This window comes from Agelaius tricolor, unplaced genomic scaffold (genome assembly GCF_023055355.1).
Source record: "Agelaius tricolor isolate 1412-34295 unplaced genomic scaffold, bAgeTri1.0.p SCAF_7, whole genome shotgun sequence".
Lineage (NCBI taxonomy): Eukaryota > Metazoa > Chordata > Aves > Passeriformes > Icteridae > Agelaius > Agelaius tricolor.
Window position 1 is genome coordinate 376,929 of NW_027269267.1, and position 17,890 is coordinate 394,818.

The window sequence follows — 17,890 nt, forward strand, 5'->3', positions numbered from 1 at the left end:
TTGCGCCGCGGAAGGGTCCAGAACGGCCCGTGTCGCGGCGCCACCCTGACATCCGGGGCGTTTAGAGGGGGCGGGGCTTCTACCGCGAGGACCAATCGTGCGTGGCGGCGCTCGGGAGCTGGGCCCCGCCTCTTAAAGGGGCCGCAGCGGGTTATTGGGGCGGGGGAAGAAGAGGAAGAGGTGGGAGAAAGGGAGGAAGAGGAGGAGGCGGAAAAGGCGGCGGAGGTGTGGTGGGGCTGCCGGGCCGGGCCATGGGGCAGCGCCACGGGGGCTGAGCGGTGAGCGGGGGCACGGGGGTGTTGGGGAAGGGTCCCAGGGAGGGTCTCTGAGGGAATCTGGGGAGCCCCGAGGGGTCACTCGCGGCGGGAGCCTGGGGTCCTGGGGCGGGGGGCGCCTGCGGGGAGCCCGGGGAGGGGTCTCAGGGGGTCTCTGATGGGTGTGCGGTACCCGGGGCAGCTCTCGGGGTGCTGCAGCCCCTCTGCTGCAGGACAGGTTGCGGCCATTCAACACGCGATACAAAAGGTTTGCCTTTTACTTGCCCTCTTTGGCGAGACCCCCGCGGGGAGGGAGGGCAGGGGCTGCGGAGCTCCTGCTGTGGGGTCCCCGGGGTGTCCCACGGCACTGGGAGCTGTGCCCGAGCCCCCCGAGGGAGGAGCAGGGTTTGGGGGGCTCCATCCCCCGCCCCGGGCTGTGGGGAGCCCTCGGGGGGTCCCAGGGAGGGGAGCCTGGGCCGGCCGGGGACCCCCCCTCCACACCCGGCCCTTTGGAGCTTCCCTTTCTCTTTGCTTTTATGCTCAAGTAATTCCCTCTCTCCGTGCCCAGCAGCGCGGGTGCGGCTGAGCTCTGCGTTCGTTCTGTAGCCCCTCGGTGCTTGGGGTCGGTGCCTTCCCTGGGGCTCGGTCCCCGGTTGTGGGGAGCTTTTGGTGCGGGCACAGTGGCCGTGCTGCCCTGGGGCATTGTCCAGACGGCTCAGGGATTGTCCATAAATCCGATTTGTCCCGCAGCCGGGCGGTGGGGAGGTGGGATCCATCCCAGCCTGATCCCTGTTCTGGAGTTTGCCAGGCTCCAGACGTGCCTGTCCCCGCGTTCCCGACCTGACAGCCCGGTTTTGTTGTTATGTGGGGCTTGTGCTGCCCTGACCCTCCACCCTGGGGTGTGTGGAGTCATGGAATGTCCTGAGCTGTAGGGACCCCCAGGGATCCCCCAGTGCCAGCCCTGCCCTGCCCAGAGCCCAGCAAGCCCAGCCTGGGCATCCCTGGCAGCGCTGGCCAAAGGCTCCTGGAGCTGTGGCAGCCTCGGGGCCGTGCCCATTCCCTGGGCAGCCTGGGCAGTGCCAGCACCCTCTGGGAAGAACCTTTCACAATATCCAACCTAACCCTGCCCTGGCCCAGCTCCAGGCAGCGCTGCCCGTGCAGGGCCGGGTGCGGTGAGGCGAGCACGGGCTGTGGAGCCGGTCGGGGGAGCCGGGGCTGTGAGAGCCGGGGCTGGGGGAGCCGGGGCTGGGGGAACCGGATTGTGGAGCCGGGGCCGGGGGAGCCGAGGCCGAGGGAGCCGGGCTGTGAGAACCGGGGCCTGGGAGAGCCAGGCTGTGCTGGAGGAGCCGCGGCTCCCGGCGGGACTGAGAGCGGTGGCCCGGCTGTGTCAGCACTGCCCTGAGCACAGGGAATGGTCTGGATGGATGCCACGGGACAGGGTTCACGTGCCCTTCCTGCCAGATCCCTCTGGAGGGCTGCAGGGAACGGCCCTGCCCTGCCCTGCCCTGCCCTGCTCTGCTCTGCCCTGCCCTGCTCCCTGTTCTCTGTGAGTCTCGAGGTGCCATCCCCACAATGGGATTTTCTCTGGCTGCACATCCTGCGGCTGTGGGGTCACTCGGGGTGTGAGGGGCTGAGCCGTGTGTCTGTGGGGTCACTCGGGGTGTGAGGGGCTGAGCCGTGTGTCTGTGGGGTCACTCGGGGTGTGAGGGGCTGAGCTGTGTGTCTGTGGGGTCACTCGGGGTGTGAGGGGCTGAGCCGTGTGTCTGTGGGGTCACTCGGGGTCTGGGGTCCCTTCCCAGGGCTGTGTGGGGCTGGGCAGAATCCCAGAGTTTCAGAAAGCCCCCAGGGTCATCGAGCCCAGCCTGTGACCTGGGCTGTGATGCCCACCTTGTCACCTTGCCCAGAGCAGGACAGAGCGCCCCAGTCAGACATTTGTTTGTTTGTTTCCAGGTTTCCAAGATGCTGCAGGTCCCGCTGCCACTGGATCGGGACGGGATCCTGTTCCGGCTGCGTTTCACCACGCTGGCCCTCGGGACTGTGTTCTGCCCTCTCTTTGGGTTCCTCTTCTGTGTCATCTGGTCTCTGCTCTTCAACTTCCGTGAGACGACTGCAACCCACTGTGGGGTGAGAGACTCCCTGGGGGAAACCCATATTGCTGGGGGATGAGAGAGCTCCTGTGTCCTCCTGGCCTCCTCTCCCTTCTCCTGGGCTCTTCTCTCCTCTCCTGGCCTCCTCTCCCTTCTCCTGGGCTCCCTTCTCCTGCTGGGGTCCTATCCACTTTCTGGATTCCTCTCTCCTCCTCTGTCTCCTTCTGGGCTCCTCCCTTGGGCTCTCCCACCAAAGTGTTCCAAAATCCAGAACAAGCTGCATTGTTTCGTTATCCTTGTGGTGCCTCAGGACCAGCAGCAGCAGGTTTGGCTTTGTGCTGGGACTGAAGGCAGCACAGACTGGTCAGGCTGGTGTCTGGACTGGGCACGCTGGGGGTTATTGCAGCGAGGAATAAAGGTGGGGAAGCTGAAGGGAAATACATTGTCCTGGGGAGGGGTTGGTGCAGAGCTGCTGCCCCCTGGTCTGCTGGAGTTCAGAGGAGCCACAGGTGTCTGGGGAGGGAGGGCCTGGAGCTCCATGTGGGATGGGATTGGGCTCAGGGCTTTTAGGCTGCTGGATGAGCAGCTGGACACGAGCTGGGGATGGAGGGCAGCAGACATCTCACTCCAGCAGGAGAACTTTAGCAGGGCCTGGAGGGACAGGAGCCAGGGAATGGCTGCCAGTGCCAGAGGGCAGGGCTGGATGGGATCTTGGCAATGAGGAATTGTTCCCTGGCAGGGTGGGCAGGCCTGGCACAGGGTGCCCAGAGCAGCTGGGGCTGCCCCTGCATCCCTGGCAGTGCCCAAGGCCAGGCTGGGCACTGGGGCTGGGAGCACCTGGGACAGTGGGAAGTGTCCCTGGGCCTTAAGGTCCTTCCAACCAAAGCCATTCTAGGATTCTCTGGACAATCAGGAGTGTAAAGGCAAGAAACCTGAGCAGGTAACTGTGCAGGGCCCCCCAGGACTGCCCCAGCAGGGCTGTAGGATCCATGACCCCATGGGATGGACCAGGGCACTGCCGTGATGCCTTCCCTGCCTTTGGGACTAGGAGTTAACTCATTCAGCATTACAGAAAGGACAGTTTCAGTGTGTGGAAGGGCTGGCTGCGTGTGCCTGTCCCCACAAGCCCGTGTCCCCGCAGGTGCCCAACTACCTGCCGTCCATCAGCGCGGCCATCGGGGGCGAGACCCCGCAGCGCTACGTGTGGCGCCTGTGCATCGGCCTGCACTCGGCCCCGCGCCTCCTCGTGGCCGTGGCCTACTGGAACCACTACCAGAGCTGCCACTGCCCCCACCCCCGCTACCTGCGCCTGTGCCACGTCACCCTGCTGCTCAACCTGATCGAGAACTTCGCCCTCCTCATCCTCACCTACGTGTCCTCCACCGAAAACTATGGTAGGTGTCTCACAGGGCCCTGTCCTGCGGCACCCTGCCTTGGGCCACTGCTTTGCAATGAGGCAGCTGGAATGAGAAAACAGTTAAAAGCCCCCAGAGAGTCCATTGAAGTTAGTAGTTACAGAGGAATGAAGTGTGCATAGCATGCAAATGGCCCTGCTCTTCCCACAGTTCTTGGTTGCTGGTGCTTGGTTGAAGCCCTGGGTTCAGGCTGGGGATGGAGCCTGGACCAGGCCTTGGCACCTGGTTCCACCCATGTGCCCAGGCCTGATCCAGGGCTGAGAGCAGGTGAGCAGGGTAGACCAGAGCTCATCCTGCTTCCCCTCCATCCCCACAGCAGGGCTGGGCTCTGAGCTGGCTCTGCTCCAGCTGCCCTTTCACATGCCCTCCCCAGGAGTTTCTGGGGAAAATTTCATAGAATCACAGAATGCCAGACTGGTTTGCATTGGGAAGGGACCTCACAGCCCACCCAGTGCCATGGCAGGGACACCTCCCACTGCCCCCAGGGCCCAGCCTGGCCTTGGGCACTGCCAGGGATGCAGGGGCAGCCCCAGCTGCTCTGGGCACCCTGTGCCAGGGCCTGCCCACCCTGCCAGGGAACAATTCCTCATGGCCAAGATCCCAGCCAGCCCTGCCCTCTGGCACTGGCAGCCATTCCCTGGGTGCTGTCCCTGCAGGCCTTGTCCCCAGTCCCTCTGCAGCTCTCCTGGAGCCCCTTCAGGCCCTGCCAGGGGCTCTGAGCTTCCCTGGAGCTTCTCCTGTTCAGGTGAGCCCCCCCAGCTCTCCCAGCCTGGCTGCAGAGGGGCTCCAGCCCTCTAATAGCTCCTGGAAACAGAATCAGAGTTGTTCAGGTTAAATCCATGTATCCAGAACCTGGCCACATCAGACTGGGAGATTCTCTTCCCCCACATGATCTCATCTCAAAGGAGCATAAGTGCCAGTGCTGGTCTGCAGCTGCTGTTTCATCCCAAGATCTGGAGGAGGCACCAGGGGTTAAGTGGAGAGCACTGAAATCAGGACCCAGCAAGGTGGTGCTGTTGCAGTGGGAACACACCCTATGCTGGGCTGTATCAGCAGGACAGTAATGTGTTGGCTTTCCCTGCACAGTGGGATGGTGATGATTGGTACTGTGTCCAGCTGTGGGCTGGAGAGGGACTTTGAACAAAGAATGGCGTGCCAGGACAAGGGGAATGGCTGCCAGTGCCAGAGGGCAGGGCTGGATGGGATCTTGGCCATGAGGAATTGTTCCCTGGCAGGGTGGGCAGGCCCTGGCACAGGGTGCCCAGAGCAGCTGGGGCTGCCCCTGCATCCCTGGCAGTGCCCAAGGCCAGGCTGGGCACTGGGGGCAGTGGGAGGTGTCCCTGCCATGGCACTGGGTGGGATGATAATGTTTTTAAGGTCCCTCCCAACCCAAACTGTTGTGGGATTCAGGGCTGTGGTGCTTTGAGCAGAGTCCCAGGATGTCACCCAGCCTTTGGGGTGAGGATGGTCCGTGGTGGAGCCCAGTGACTGGGATGGCAGGGCAGGAACCTCCTGCTGATGGAGGTCTGTGGTCTGGGACCTGTCCCTGCCCAGCTCATCCTCCTTGTCTCCTGGCAGCATTCCCTGTCCCATGGAGAGGTGTCCTGTGCCCCTCTCATGGCAGGGTCTGCAGCCTGACCTGCCCCAGGGGCTTCTCCAGCTCGTCCAGGCCAGGGTCCTGCCCTTAGAAATCCAGGTGCTGCTTTGAGGTTTGGCCAGCTGGGCCAGCCTGGCCTGGCAGGCGCAGAGCCCTGGCTGACCCACTTCCTGAGATCCTCACCCCAGACTAATCCCCAGCTCTGGGGAAAGTTTCAGCCCTGAGCTGCCATGCTCAGGTTAATCATCCCTGCAGGACACCCCGCTCTGACCTCTCCCACCTGCTGGCACCTCACTCCTCACGTGCTTCCCTGCCCCAGGCATGCAGAGGGCAGACAGGGATGGTCATTCCTGGTGTTCAGGTGGTTGGGAATTCAGCCTGAGGTTCAGCTTCTGGAGAAGGGGCTGGGAAGTTCTCTTCAGAGCAACACTTGTGAAAATCTCTCACCTGAAGGTGCAGGGGTTCTGTGGGGTTTAGGGCCATGGGAGCAGCTCTGCCTTAGCCTTGCTCCAGCTGCTTTCCCAGCCCGATCCTGTACCTGGGCTAGTGCAGGTGTGCACAAGGCAACCTCAGTGCTGCAGATGAGGCTGCTGCTAATGGGCAGGTGGGTAATTCAGGGGGCCAGAAGATGGACTTTTCTGGATTTTTGACTGGCTCACTCTGCACACCCCCTCCCTGTGCCTCAGTTTCCCTGTCCCTAGAACAACAGTGGCAATGCTGAGCTGCTCCCAATGGTTCCTTAGTTTACAGCTGTGTGCAGCCGTGGTCCCAGAGCACAGAAGCACCCTCCTGGCACTTTGGGATAAGTCTTCCAGGCACTTTCATCCCCTTCCAGGGGCCCCTGAGGCAGCATGAGCAGGTTATGGAGCCGTGATGTGCCTGTCTCCTGCCAAGACCCCACTGGAGTCCCAGCATCACTGGGGTCCTGGGGCTCCCAGCAGAGCACAAAGCCCTTCCAAATCCTGCCCCACGTTCCCCTTGTGCTCCTGGCTTGGTTGAACAGGAAACCTGTTGTTTGTCAATCCAGCAATCCACGAAAATGCCTTCATCGTGTTCATCACGTCGGCCCTGGGCCACATGCTGCTCACCTGCATCCTCTGGAGAATGACTAAGAAACACACAGTAAGTCCCGAGGTACAGACACTTTCCTTTCTTCTCTCTGTGCTGGGAGCTGGGAGGGGGCTTTGGCTGGCACTGATGGGCTTTGGCTGTCCTTGCTTGTGAAATAACCCTCAGCAGGTGCTAGAGGAGCCAACAGCAGCAGGTGAAATGGAAGAACTCAACAAAATCCATTTACCAAAGCAAAATGGGAAGGAAGCTTTTAATTTCCTATTTTCTGGTTTTATCATAGAACCACAGAATGGTTTGGTTGGGAGGGGACCTAAAAGCCCACCCAGTGCCACCCCTGCCATGGCAGGGACACCTCCCACTGTCCCCAGTGCCCAGCCTGGCCTTGGGCACTGCCAGGGATGCAGGGGCAGCCCCAGCTGCTCTGGGCACCCTGTGCCAGGGCCTGCCCACCCTGCCAGTATCTGATTAAGTTTTCATCGAGAGATCATACTGGAAACCACTTGGTATCCCTGTGGATTGGGATTGCTCATCCCTTCTCCATGCCTGTTTCTAAGCTGAAGTTAGCTTCCCTGTGCTGGGAATTGCTGGTCCTGCAAGCTGGGAGCATCAGGCAGCAGCAGGAGTTGTTCTCCCTTTGCTCCAGAATGACTGTGAGCAGGCTGGCTCTGGCTCCTTTTCTGGGGAAGGGTCAGGGGGTGCAGGGGCTGGCTGTGGGGGCAGTGAGTCTGGTGGAGGATCCAGCCAGGCGCTCCTGGTCCCATTGCCTGGATGCAGCTTCTGTGCTGTGCTGGTTTGTGGTGTCAGTCCTGGACCACAGGCAGGACATCCAGGTTTGTCCTGGACTATGGGCACGGGCAGCCACGGGCAGGGCAGGGCAGGGCATCCAGGTTTCACACTGTAGGGTTGTGTTTCTGTGCTCACGTGGCTCCAGCAGGCTTGCCTTCACCTGTGGATCTGGACTGCCTGGATCTCTCTCCTTTCCCCTCGGGCTGCTTCTCCCCAGCTGATCCCAGTCCAGCCCTCGTGGTCCCAGTGTTAAATAGGGAGGGGTCCTGGGGCTGTGGTGCCCCAGGAAGGTGACAGTGTGCAGAGCAGAGCCCATGGCAGGTGTGTGCCTGTGGCCCGGGGCTGCAGGGCAGGTGCTGTGCCTGGGGTCCATGTCCCAGCAGGATGAGTGCTGGGGGCTGAGCTCTGCAGCCCTGTCAGGATGAGTGCTGGGGGGCTGAGCTCTGCAGCCCTGTCAGGATGAGTGCTGGGGGCTGAGCTCTGCAGCCCTGTCAGGATGAGTGCTGGGCTGAGCTCTGCAGTCCCAGCAGGATGAGTGCTAGGGGCTGAGCTCTGCAGCCCTGTCAGGATGAGTGCTGGGGGCTGAGCTCTGCAGCCCTGTCAGGATGAGTGCTGGGGCTGAGCTCTGCAGCCCTGTCAGGATGAGTGCTGGGGGCTGAGCTCTGCAGTCCCAGCAGGATGAGTGCTGGGGGCCCAGCTCTGCAGCCCTGTCAGGATGAGTGCTGGGGGGCTGAGCTCTGCAGTCCCAGCAGGATGAGTGCTGTGGGGCCCAGCTCTGCAGCCCTGTCAGGATGAGTGCTGGGGGGCTGAGCTCTGCAGTCCCAGCAGGATGAGTGCTGGGGGCTGAGCTCTGCAGTCCCAGCAGGATGAGTGCTAGGGGCTGAGCTCTGCAGCCCTGTCAGGATGAGTGCTGGGGGCTGAGCTCTGCAGCCCTGTCAGGATGAGTGCTGTGGGGCCCAGCTCTGCAGCCCTGTCAGGATGAGTGCTGGGGGCTGAGCTCTGCAGCCCTGTCAGGATGAGTGCTGGGGGGCTGAGCTCTGCAGCCCTGTCAGGATGAGTGCTGGGGCTGAGCTCTGCAGTCCCAGCAGGATGAGTGCTGGGGGCTGAGCTCTGCAGCCCTGTCAGGATGAGTGCTGGGGCTGAGCTCTGCAGTCCCAGCAGGATGAGTGCTGGGGGCCCAGCTCTGCAGCCCTGTCAGGATGAGTGCTGGGGGCTGAGCTCTGCAGCCCTGTCAGGATGAGTGCTGGGCTGAGCTCTGCAGCCCTGTCAGGATGAGTGCTGGGGGCTGAGCTCTGCAGTCCCAGCAGGATGAGTGCTGGGGGCTGAGCTCTGCAGCCCTGTCAGGATGAGTGCTGTGGGGCCCAGCTCCACATTCCTGGAGCAGCTCCTGCTCTGTCACCACTGCTTTTCCTCCCCTTCCGCCAATTCACGGAGCCTGTCCCTGCTGCCTGACTCCAGAGACCTGGGAAAGAAGCTTGCAGCAGCTGTTTGGCTGTAAGGCTCCTAAGGGAAGGGGCTTGAGGAGATGCTGAGAGTCTCCTCGCTCTCGGGGAAGTGATCTGTTCTCCCTGCTGATATGGGAATAGCGAGAGCTCGCAGTCATTCCCTGGCAGCTTTCCCACGGCTTCCTTTATTTCTGTCATATTGTTTTGGCTTGTCTTTTTTCTGGGTGAGACCTCCAAGGCCCTGGATCTCCTCCCCTGCCACGTCACCCACTGGTGCTGTTTTATCTCCCCTGCAAATGGGCAGGGAGGGGTGAGGCATCCCAGATCCGGGGCTCAGCTTTAGGCCCCTCAGGACAAGAGAGCCTTTGGAGGGCTGGAGCATGTCCAGGGAGGGGAATGGAGCTGGGGAAGGGGCTGAAGGAGCTCAGCCTGGAGAAAAGGAGACTCGGGGGATCTTCTGGCTCTGCAGAACTCCTGACAGGAGGGGACAGCTGGGGATTTGGGCTCTGCTCGCAGGGAACAGGGACAGGGCAGGAGGAATTAGCCTCAAACTGTACCAGAGGAGGTTCACATTGGGTATTGGAAAAATCACTTCCTATACAGGGCGGTCCAGCCCTGACACAGCTGCCCAGGCAGGGGTGGAGTCCCATCCCTGGAGGTATTTCACAGCTGTGTGGGTGTGGCACTTGGGGACATGGATCAATGGTGGCCTCGGCACTGCCCGGGTGCAGTTGCACTCAGTGGTCTCAGAGGGATTTTCCAGCCTCCTTGTTTTCTGTGACTCTGCCCGTGGACTGAAGGAATCTGCACATCCTTTGGGGGAAGGTCAGGGAACATGGTGACACCTTGGCTGAGCATGCCACCACCTGGCACCGTGCCACCACTCACTTCCTCCTCCCATCCCGGAACAACCCTACTGGTGGAGGGAGCTGCCCTCGGCGTGCGTGCTCCCCCCAAAGCTGGGGGTTTCCCCGAGGAGACAGGAGCCCTCCAGGGCCAGCCCTGACCCGCGGCCAGCGGGGGTGCGGTGTCCCTGTGCCAGCTCCGGTGTCCCCGTGCCAGCTCCGGTGTCCCCGCCCGCTTCGTGCGCGGCCGCGGGGTGGAGCTGTCGCCCAGGGCACGGGTAAGGGAGGAGGAGGAGGAGGGAGGCGGGCTGACACGGCTCCCGGCCCGGCTGTGGCGGGGTGAAGGTGGCACGCTGCTTGTCACGCCACCAGCGTGCCCTTTGGCTAGGGGACTCTGGTCACTGCAGCTGCCGCGTCCCCGTGTCCGGTGATGGTGTTGGGCTCGTGCCACCAACCCTTCCCGCGGATCCTGCAGGCCGAGCCGGGTCTGCCGGGGTTTGTCCCACTCTCTGCCTGGGTTCCTCAGGCTCCGAGCCCTCTGCTCACGGCTGGTGGCCCTGGCAGGCTTGGCACAGCTCCTGTGACACTCGCAGCTTGCTTGGCTCGGCGGGACGGGACACGAGAGGTGCCACTGCATCCGAGGCTTGGCGGTGCCAGTGAGCTGCCCAGCCACGCTCGTGGGGCTGTTTGAGGCCAGGGCACAGCTGATCCCTCCGTGTGTGTCACCTTGGGGACAGACTGGCTCGGCTGGTGTCCCTTGTGGGGCCTTTGTTCACATTTGCTGCCCCCAGCCCTGGAGCTGGCTATGGCAGGAGGGGACAGGCGAGGAATGGCTCCGGTCCTGCGGTGTTCTGTCCTTCCCTCCTCCCCTGCAGAGGGTCCCAACAGGGTTCAGGTTCTCCAGGGCCAAACCTGGGACCATCTCCAGGACAAGCTCCGTGTGGGGAGCTGGAAGGAGAAGGGAACAGGGGGGCTGTGCCTTCCTCACCCCACAGCTGGAAGGAGAAGGGAACAGGGGGGCTGTGCCTTCCCCACCCCACAGCTGGAAGGAGAAGGGAACAGGGGGGCTGTGCCTTCCCCGCCCCACAGCTGGAAGGAGAGGGGAACAGGGGGGCTGTGCCTTCCCCACCCCACAGCTGGCACTGCTTTTAGTGCTGCTGGGGGGGGTTGAGCTCCCCAGGTCTGGCTTCATAGGAGGGACAGGAATTGGTCTTGCAAAAGCTTCTTGTGTCCGGCTGGGCTCCTGTTGCAACTGGTGTTCTGTGAGGGCAGGAAGGTGCAGAGGAACTGGTTTGTAATGGGGAAGTACAGGCAGTTTCCAGTTTCGAGGTGGCAAATGGTGAGAGAAAGGAAAATAAAGCTCTGTGGGAAGGGAGAAAAGACAAAGCAGGAGAGAGAAAAGGAGAGGAGGGGGCAAAGCAGAGGAGAGAGATTCTGTGAAAAGGGAAATGGAGCCTGGCAGCCTTCAGCTGTGGCTGATCACTGCACCCTGTGCTTGGTGCTTGGCCATGGCATGGCAGTGCCCACCTGGGCTGGCAGCTCTGCTGTTCCTGGCTGGCTGCTCGCCCTTAAAACCCTCCTTCCCCCCAGCCCTGAGCTGCAGAGCTGGGCACTGGGGCAGAGCAGTTTCACTTCTTGTTTGCAAACAACTTTCCCCCCCAGCTCAGGGCTGGTGGCCCCAGCAGACACCAGTGTGTGCATGTGGTGGCCATCAGGCTGCCTGGCTCAGGCTCATCAGAGGAACCCCAGGGCTGGAGCCCCTCTGGAGCCAGGCTGGGAGAGCTGGGAGGGCTCACCTGGACAGGAGAAGCTCCAGGGAGAGCTCAGAGCCCCTGGCAGGGCCTGCAGGGGCTCCAGGAGAGCTGCAGAGGGACTGGGGACAAGGCCTGCAGGGACAGCACCCAGGGAATGGCTGCCAGTGCCAGAGGGCAGGGCTGGCTGGGATCTTGGCCATGAGGAATTGTTCCCTGGCAGGGTGGGCAGGCCCTGGCACAGGGTGCCCAGAGCAGCTGGGGCTGCCCCTGCATCCCTGGCAGTGCCCAAGGCCAGGCTGGGCACTGGGGACAGTGGGAGGTGTCCCTGCCATGGCAGGGGTGGCACTGGGTGGGCTCTGAGGTCACTTCTAGTCCCTGCTGTGGCTAGTGCAGCTGGGTCCTGCTGTGCCACCAGCCCCGGGGCTCTATCCCACAGTGTCCCACTCCCCTGGCATCCTCAGGGCACACAGGCTGAGCCCAGCCCAGTGCACAGGCACAGGAGCCTGTGGGGCACTGTCCCCTGTGTCCCCAGGGCCCAGCTGAGCCCCCGGGGCTGGAGCAGGGTGGCTGAGCTGTGTCCCTGCCCAGCAGGGCCCTGTGAGCAGCAGGGACCACAAGCACCTTGGTGACCACGCGTGGTTTCACCCCAGCGCCCCTGGGAGCGCTGCCGGTGGCTCAGAGCAGCCCTCTGTGAGCAGCCGAGCTCCGTGTGGGGCCCTCTGGCTCCGGGCTCTCTGCACACGCCCGGAAACCCTCGGGGGAGCTGGGGCTGGTGTGTGACACACAGCCCTGCAGGTGCCACTTGTCCCTCAGACAGGGATGGTGGCTCCTGGGCAGAACCAGGGCCTGGCAGGTGCCTGCAGAGTGAGCTGTTGCTGTTTAAGATCACTGTCAGCCCTATCCCCATCAGGAGCTGGGGGCTAGGCACAGTCCTTCTACTCTCTGGAGGCAGTGGGATAAGCAGGAGGCTCCTGTGCCTCCTTGCTGGTAGCTCACAGCAGCCACCTCAGCCCTCAGAGCTGCATTTGCAGGGCTTGGGGCTCCCCCAGGGAGGGGGAATGAGACCCCCAGTGCCTTCTGTGGGCTCGGAGCAGCATCTCAGAGTGTGCCTGTGGGCTGGCTGGGCTGGGAGCAGTGATCAGAGTGTGCCCCCCATCCCAGAGTGTGCCTGTGGGCTGGCTGGGCTGGGAGCAGTGATCAGAGTGTGCCCCCCATCCCAGAGTGTGCCCCCCATCCCAGAGTGTGCCCCCCATCCCAGAGTGTGCCTGTGGGCTGGCTGGGCTGGGAGCAGTGATCCAGAGTGTGCCCCCAGGCTCTCTGCAGCAGCCACTCTCTCCTCCCCGCATTGCCCAGCCTCCTGCTCCTGACTCACCTTGGCCTGTTGGGGAATGTGCCTCAGCTCCCCCGCCAGCTGGGCACTAAATATAATTCCCTGTGCTTTTCTGAGCCAGACACACATGCAGCCACGGAGGGCTGGCCTGCTGTGTGACACTGCCTGCCACGGGTGCTGCAGTCTGTCTTGGCAGGAGGAAGTTGGCAGCCCCAGCTGTGCCAGCCCAGCAGCCAGAGCCAGGCCACAGGGGAGCCTGGCACCAGCTCAGCTGGGAGCACCCATCCTTGGGATTTCCTAACCCCCCTTTTTCCTCACAGGCAGACAGAGTTTGGTGGCTTCTTGCCATGGTGCTTGGAGCTGCCAGCTCCTCTCCACGGCTCTGACCTGGGGGTTCCTGGTCCTGTCCAGGCTGAGCAATCCCAATTCTCCCAGTCTTTCCTCACAGCAGAGGTGCTCCATCCCTCTAACCTTGGTGGGCTCCCTGGGGTGTCCCCAGGTGGGGGATCCCCACAAAGCTGGGGCCGTGGGAAGCAGGGACAGTGCCTGGCACTGCCTGTGCCCTGAGCAGGGCAGTGGGTCCAGCCCACACCAGCGAGGGGATGGGCAGCTCCTCCATCCACAGCTCCTGGAGCTCCCACGTGAAGTGTGGGCTGGCCCTTCCCTTCCTGCTGCAGCAGGGCAGGGTGGCACTGCAGCTCCCACATCCCATGCGCCCCCGTCTCCCTGCTGTGCTGGGCATCCCGCCCATGCTCCTGCAGGGACCTTCCCCGAGGTGCCACCTTCCAAGCCAGCTCTGCTCAGCATCCTGGCATGTCACCAGGTGCCCTGTGATCCCCTGGCAGCGGGCTGAGCCAGCTGTGCCCTGGAATTAGGGATTAACACCTAATTATCCGTGTGATAATCCCCAGCCCAGACCGGGAGAGGGGGAGCTCGGAGGGCACCCAGAGGTGCAAGGTCACTCTGGTGACCCGGGGTGGCTCCCACAGGGTCCTGCTGCAGGACCAGGGCGTTGAGCGGGGTGTCCCGAGGTGTCCTGTGCCTCCGTGTGTTGTAGTGTGGCTTTATACTTTGTAATACTTTGAAGTAGTTTTGTTTTGTATCCCCGTATTTTTCCCAAATGGTTTATCCCAAACTGGTTTATCCCCCTCCCTTTACCTGTGTTATCCCTCTCCCAGGATGAGATCATCCCCAAACCCCCACCCTGGCTCTCTGTCAATCACTCAGATCCCATCCCCTCCATGCAGAAGTTTCAGTCCAAGTCGTCCAGTGATTAGCCAGAGGCCAGGGGTCAGCCCCCCGAGCCTTGCCCCATACGCTGTCCTGTATGTCTATGCCCCAGCATCCATCCCTTAGGGTCACCTTATTGGTTGGTAAGATGTTATCTACTTTGGGTTTCCACCTCCCTTTAAATGTGACCTTGGCTCATCTCCCGGAGCTCTGGGCAGGAGGCCCCTGAGGTGCAGGAGCTCCTTTGGGACTCCTAATAAAACCTTGGATTAAGCCCTGCTAAGAGTTGGCCCTTTATCATCTACCGATGTCTCTGGTGTCTCTTGTGCTGCACAGGGGCCCAGCCCAGGTGGCCTCAGCACCCTCGGGGCACACACAAAGAGTGTCTCCCTGCCAGCCCAGGTGCCCTCAGTACCCTCGGGGTACACACAGAGAGTGTCTCCCCCCAGCCCAGGTGCCCTCAGTACCCTGGGGGCACAGGGAGTGTCTCCCCCCAGCCCAGGTGCCCTCAGTACCCTCGGGGCACACACAGAGGGTGTCTGCCCCCAGCCCAGGTGCCCTCAGCACCCTTGGGGCACACACAGAGAGTGTCTGCCCCCAGCCCAGGTGCCCTCAGTACCCTCGGGGCACACACAGAGAGTGTCTCCCCCCAGCCCAGGTGCCCTCAGCACCCTGGGGGCACAGGGAGTGTCTCCCCGGTCTCTGCCGACTCGGGACGGGCCGAGGGTTCCTGAGCGGCTCCCAGAGGCACAGAGACATCGGTGCTCCTGGGAGGAGCAGGTCCCTGGTGGCCCTGGCGGCCCCGGCAGGGTGTGTGGGTGCGCCGGGCTCAGCGCAGCCGTTTGCTGCCGTGGGAGCGGGTGGCAGCGCGGTGGCAGCGCGGTGACAGCGCTGTTCCCAGCCGCTTTTCCGGTGTGAAACTCGGCACCGCGCCCCGGCCCCGGCTCGGGGCTGGCTCTGCCGCTGCCGGTGCCGCCGCTGCTCCTCACACCCCGCGCTCGCTCGGCTCGGCTGGGCTGGGCTGGGCTGAGCTGCTGGCCCGAGGGACCGGCAGTCCCAGCAGGCAGGGCCAGCCCAGCGCCCGTGGGCTGGAGGTGGCGTCACCCGCGTGTCCCGGCACGGTGAAGTGCCCGTCCTTCCTCTCTGGGTTTTCCTCCCTGGCACGCGTTATGCGGGTAATGGAAAGTGTGATGGGGCAATTTAAATTTTCCTTGTTATCAGCACTCCCTCAGAATGGAATCTTTGTCTCACATGAAGTGTCAGGCGAGGGGGAAATTCCCCTCCCGCCTGTAACAGCCAGGGCTGTCTGTGGTGTCCCCAGCCCCTTCTGTGGGGCTGTCCCCCCTTGCAGCCCCCCATGCTCATTGGGCTCCCGACATGGCTTGGGGTTCCTCTGCCCCCAGGCTGTAGGATCCTTATCCATGACCCTCAGGCTGATGGGAGAAATAGAGGCAGGGAATTGGAGCCAGCACCTGCTGTGGCTGCCAGGGGTCACTGCACCCCCAGTCCCCAGCTTTGGGGTGCTGGGCAGTGGGTTGGGGAGCTTATCCCAGGGGACAGGCCTGGTCCCTGGCTTGTCACAAAGGCTGGGCCCTGGGGGACAGAGCGGTGAGCTGGGACTGTGGGGCTGCTGCCAGCATCCCCAGGCTCTGTTCCTGCCCCATCAGAGGAGGTGCTGGGGGGCAGGATGGGGCCCCTCCAGTGCCAGGGTGCGCTGGGCGAGCTCTCCAGCGCAGCACCCGCCCCAGCTGCCGCCCTTCATGTGGTTTCCTCCTCCCTGCTGCTGTTGTGAGTGAGGGGGTGCAGCACCCGCTGAATTCCCTGTGCCCTGGGGCCACCTGCAGCCATCCAGGCCTGGGGATCTGCCTCTAGCAGAGCCTTGGCCCATCCTTGAGGGGTCCCCTGAGCACCCCAGCACTGGGGGCACCATATGTGCTGGGACCCTGTGGCTCCCTCACACCCTGTGTCTCCATGTAGGTGTGAGCCCCCGGGCACAGCCCTGCCCAAGCCACCCCTGGGGCTGGCCTGGGGGGCTCTGCATGAGGGGCCAGGTGCAGAGACCCCCGGGGCTGTGTGGGGCCAGGGCAGAGCTTCCCTGGGAGGGGATGGGCATGGCACGGCATGGCATGGCATGGCACAGCATGCAGGGCTGCTCTGGCATCAGCCAGCCCTTGGCCTCTTCCAGGAGCGCAAGTCGTACAAGTGGAAGCAGCTGCTCTTCTTCTTCACCTTCATCACGTTCGCGTTCGCCGTGTGCGTTTACTTCCACCACAACTGGTACTGCGGCCCTGGAGGTGAGGGGGCTGTCGGGGGGCGTCTGGGGAAGGGGCTGGGTGGTGCCAGAATCACTGAATCACAGGATCCTTAAGGTTGGAAGGGATCCCTGGGATCAGCAGGTCCCAGCTGTGCCCAATGCCCACCCTGTCCCCAGAGCACTGAGTGTCACCTCCAGGCCTTCCTTGGACACTTCCAGGGATGAGCACTCCAAACCTCCCCAGGAGGCTTCTTCCAGTGCCTGGCCACCCCATCTGTGAAAAAACTCCTTCTGATGTCCAAGAATTCCTCCTGATGTCTGACATCCTCCTAATGGGATGCCTTGCCTTCCAATCCCAGCCCAGGGAAGCTCCAGGTGCCCAGCCACACTTCCTCCCTGGTGGGGTCCAAGCCCCCCAGCCCCTGCTCTGCTGTCCCCAACAGTGGCCCAGAGACCCCCCCAGCTCCCAGGGCAGATGCAGCTGTGGGTCCCCCTCACCTGCTGTGCTTCCTCCCCCAGTGTACACTGTCTTCGCCTTCCTGGAGTACCTGGTTGTCCTCTCCAACATGGCCTTCCACATGACTGCCTTCTGGGACTTCGGCAACAAGGAGCTGGTGGTGAGCTCCCTGCTGGAGGACAAGCACTTCTAGCCAGCCCCGTGCTGGGGCTCCTCTTCCCTGTCCTGCCTGGAGGAGGGCTGGGTGTTTGCTGTGGAGCTGCTGCGAGGATCCTGCCGAGGTCCCCGAGTGTCTGTCCCTCCTGCAGCTGCAGCTCTGCTCCAGGGGAGCTGTGGGCTCTTCCAGGGACCCCTGTCCTGGCTCCTGCAGCTCCAGGAGGGCAGGACAGAGGAGGAGCAGGACCTGCTGCCTCTTGCTTTGGAGAATGCTCCAGGGAGAGCAGGATGCTGCTCCCGGCATTGGGCCATGGGGGTCCAGCCCTGCCCTGCCCTTTCTTGGCCTGGGGGCTCTCACGGTTCCTCCTGCAGGCTGGGGGTCTTGGGGCAAGCCCTCAGAAAGGGCTGGTGGCCTTTTGGGCTGGCTTCAGGCACTGCTCTCTGGACTGGGGCAGGGTCCTGGCCCACGTGTGCCTGAGTGCCCAGGAGGGGAGCAGGAAGGGCTGGGCCGTGCAGGGACTGCCTGGAGCAGGGTGGGAGCACACAGGGCAGAGCAGGTGCTGGGAGCATCCAGGTCTCGCTCCTGCCTTTCCCAGAAGCCCTCCCAGCAGCACAGGCTGTGCCAGGGGTGCTGTGCCCGTCCCAACCCAGTTTGAGGAGGAAGGCTGAGTGTGCTGGTGCTGGAGGTCTTTGCCCCAGCGTCCCCACGGCTTCCCCTGTGCTGTGGGGCTGGAGCTGGGACCTGCTGGGGTTCAGCAGTGCCCCCAATGTGCAGCTCTGGCTGCCAGGGGACGTGGCTGGATGGCAGATGGGGGCTGACAGTGTCCCCAAGCTCCTCCTGCAGTACTGCTGGAAGGGGCACCTGGAGCTGCCTTGATTTTGGGGAGGTCTGCACTTGCCAGGCTCGTCCCACTCCATGCTTGGCTAGGAAGGACCGGTGTGGGTCCCTCCCTGCCTTTCACCTGAGCACAGCCACCACCGAGGGCCACCTGGGATGTCCCAGGGCTCATCCCAGGGCTGGGCAGAGCCTCCTCCAGCAGGAGCTGTGGGGCCCTGGCAGAGCTGGGGCTGAGCTGGCTTTGAGCAGCACGTGTCCATCGTCGGTGTCCCCATCCATGGGCTCCATCCGTGTCCCTGCATGCGTGTGGCGCCTTGGCTTTGAGGTGGAAATAAAGCACTAAGTATTTTTGTGAGCCCTCTGCAGCCTCC

At 63.0% G+C, this 17,890-nt stretch overlaps 1 protein-coding gene across 2 annotated transcripts; it reads left to right on the forward strand.

The window, feature by feature from the left end:
* Window positions 1–147: 147 nt before the first annotated feature.
* PGAP2 (post-GPI attachment to proteins 2) lies at window positions 148–17,874 on the forward strand. 2 transcript variants are annotated; one of them, XM_071430036.1, is made up of 6 exons: window positions 148–278; window positions 2,205–2,378; window positions 3,483–3,735; window positions 6,381–6,487; window positions 16,000–16,108; window positions 16,588–17,874. In XM_071430036.1, the coding sequence occupies exons 2-6, from the start codon at window positions 2,214–2,216 to the stop codon at window positions 16,716–16,718; spliced, it is 765 nt and encodes a 254-aa protein (XP_071286137.1). In that variant the 5' UTR covers window positions 148–278; window positions 2,205–2,213; the 3' UTR covers window positions 16,719–17,874. The 2 variants fall into 2 exon arrangements, with proteins under 2 accessions (XP_071286137.1, XP_071286138.1); XM_071430037.1 differs by having other exon boundaries at window positions 6,381–6,475.
* The last annotated feature ends 16 nt before the right edge of the window (window positions 17,875–17,890 follow it).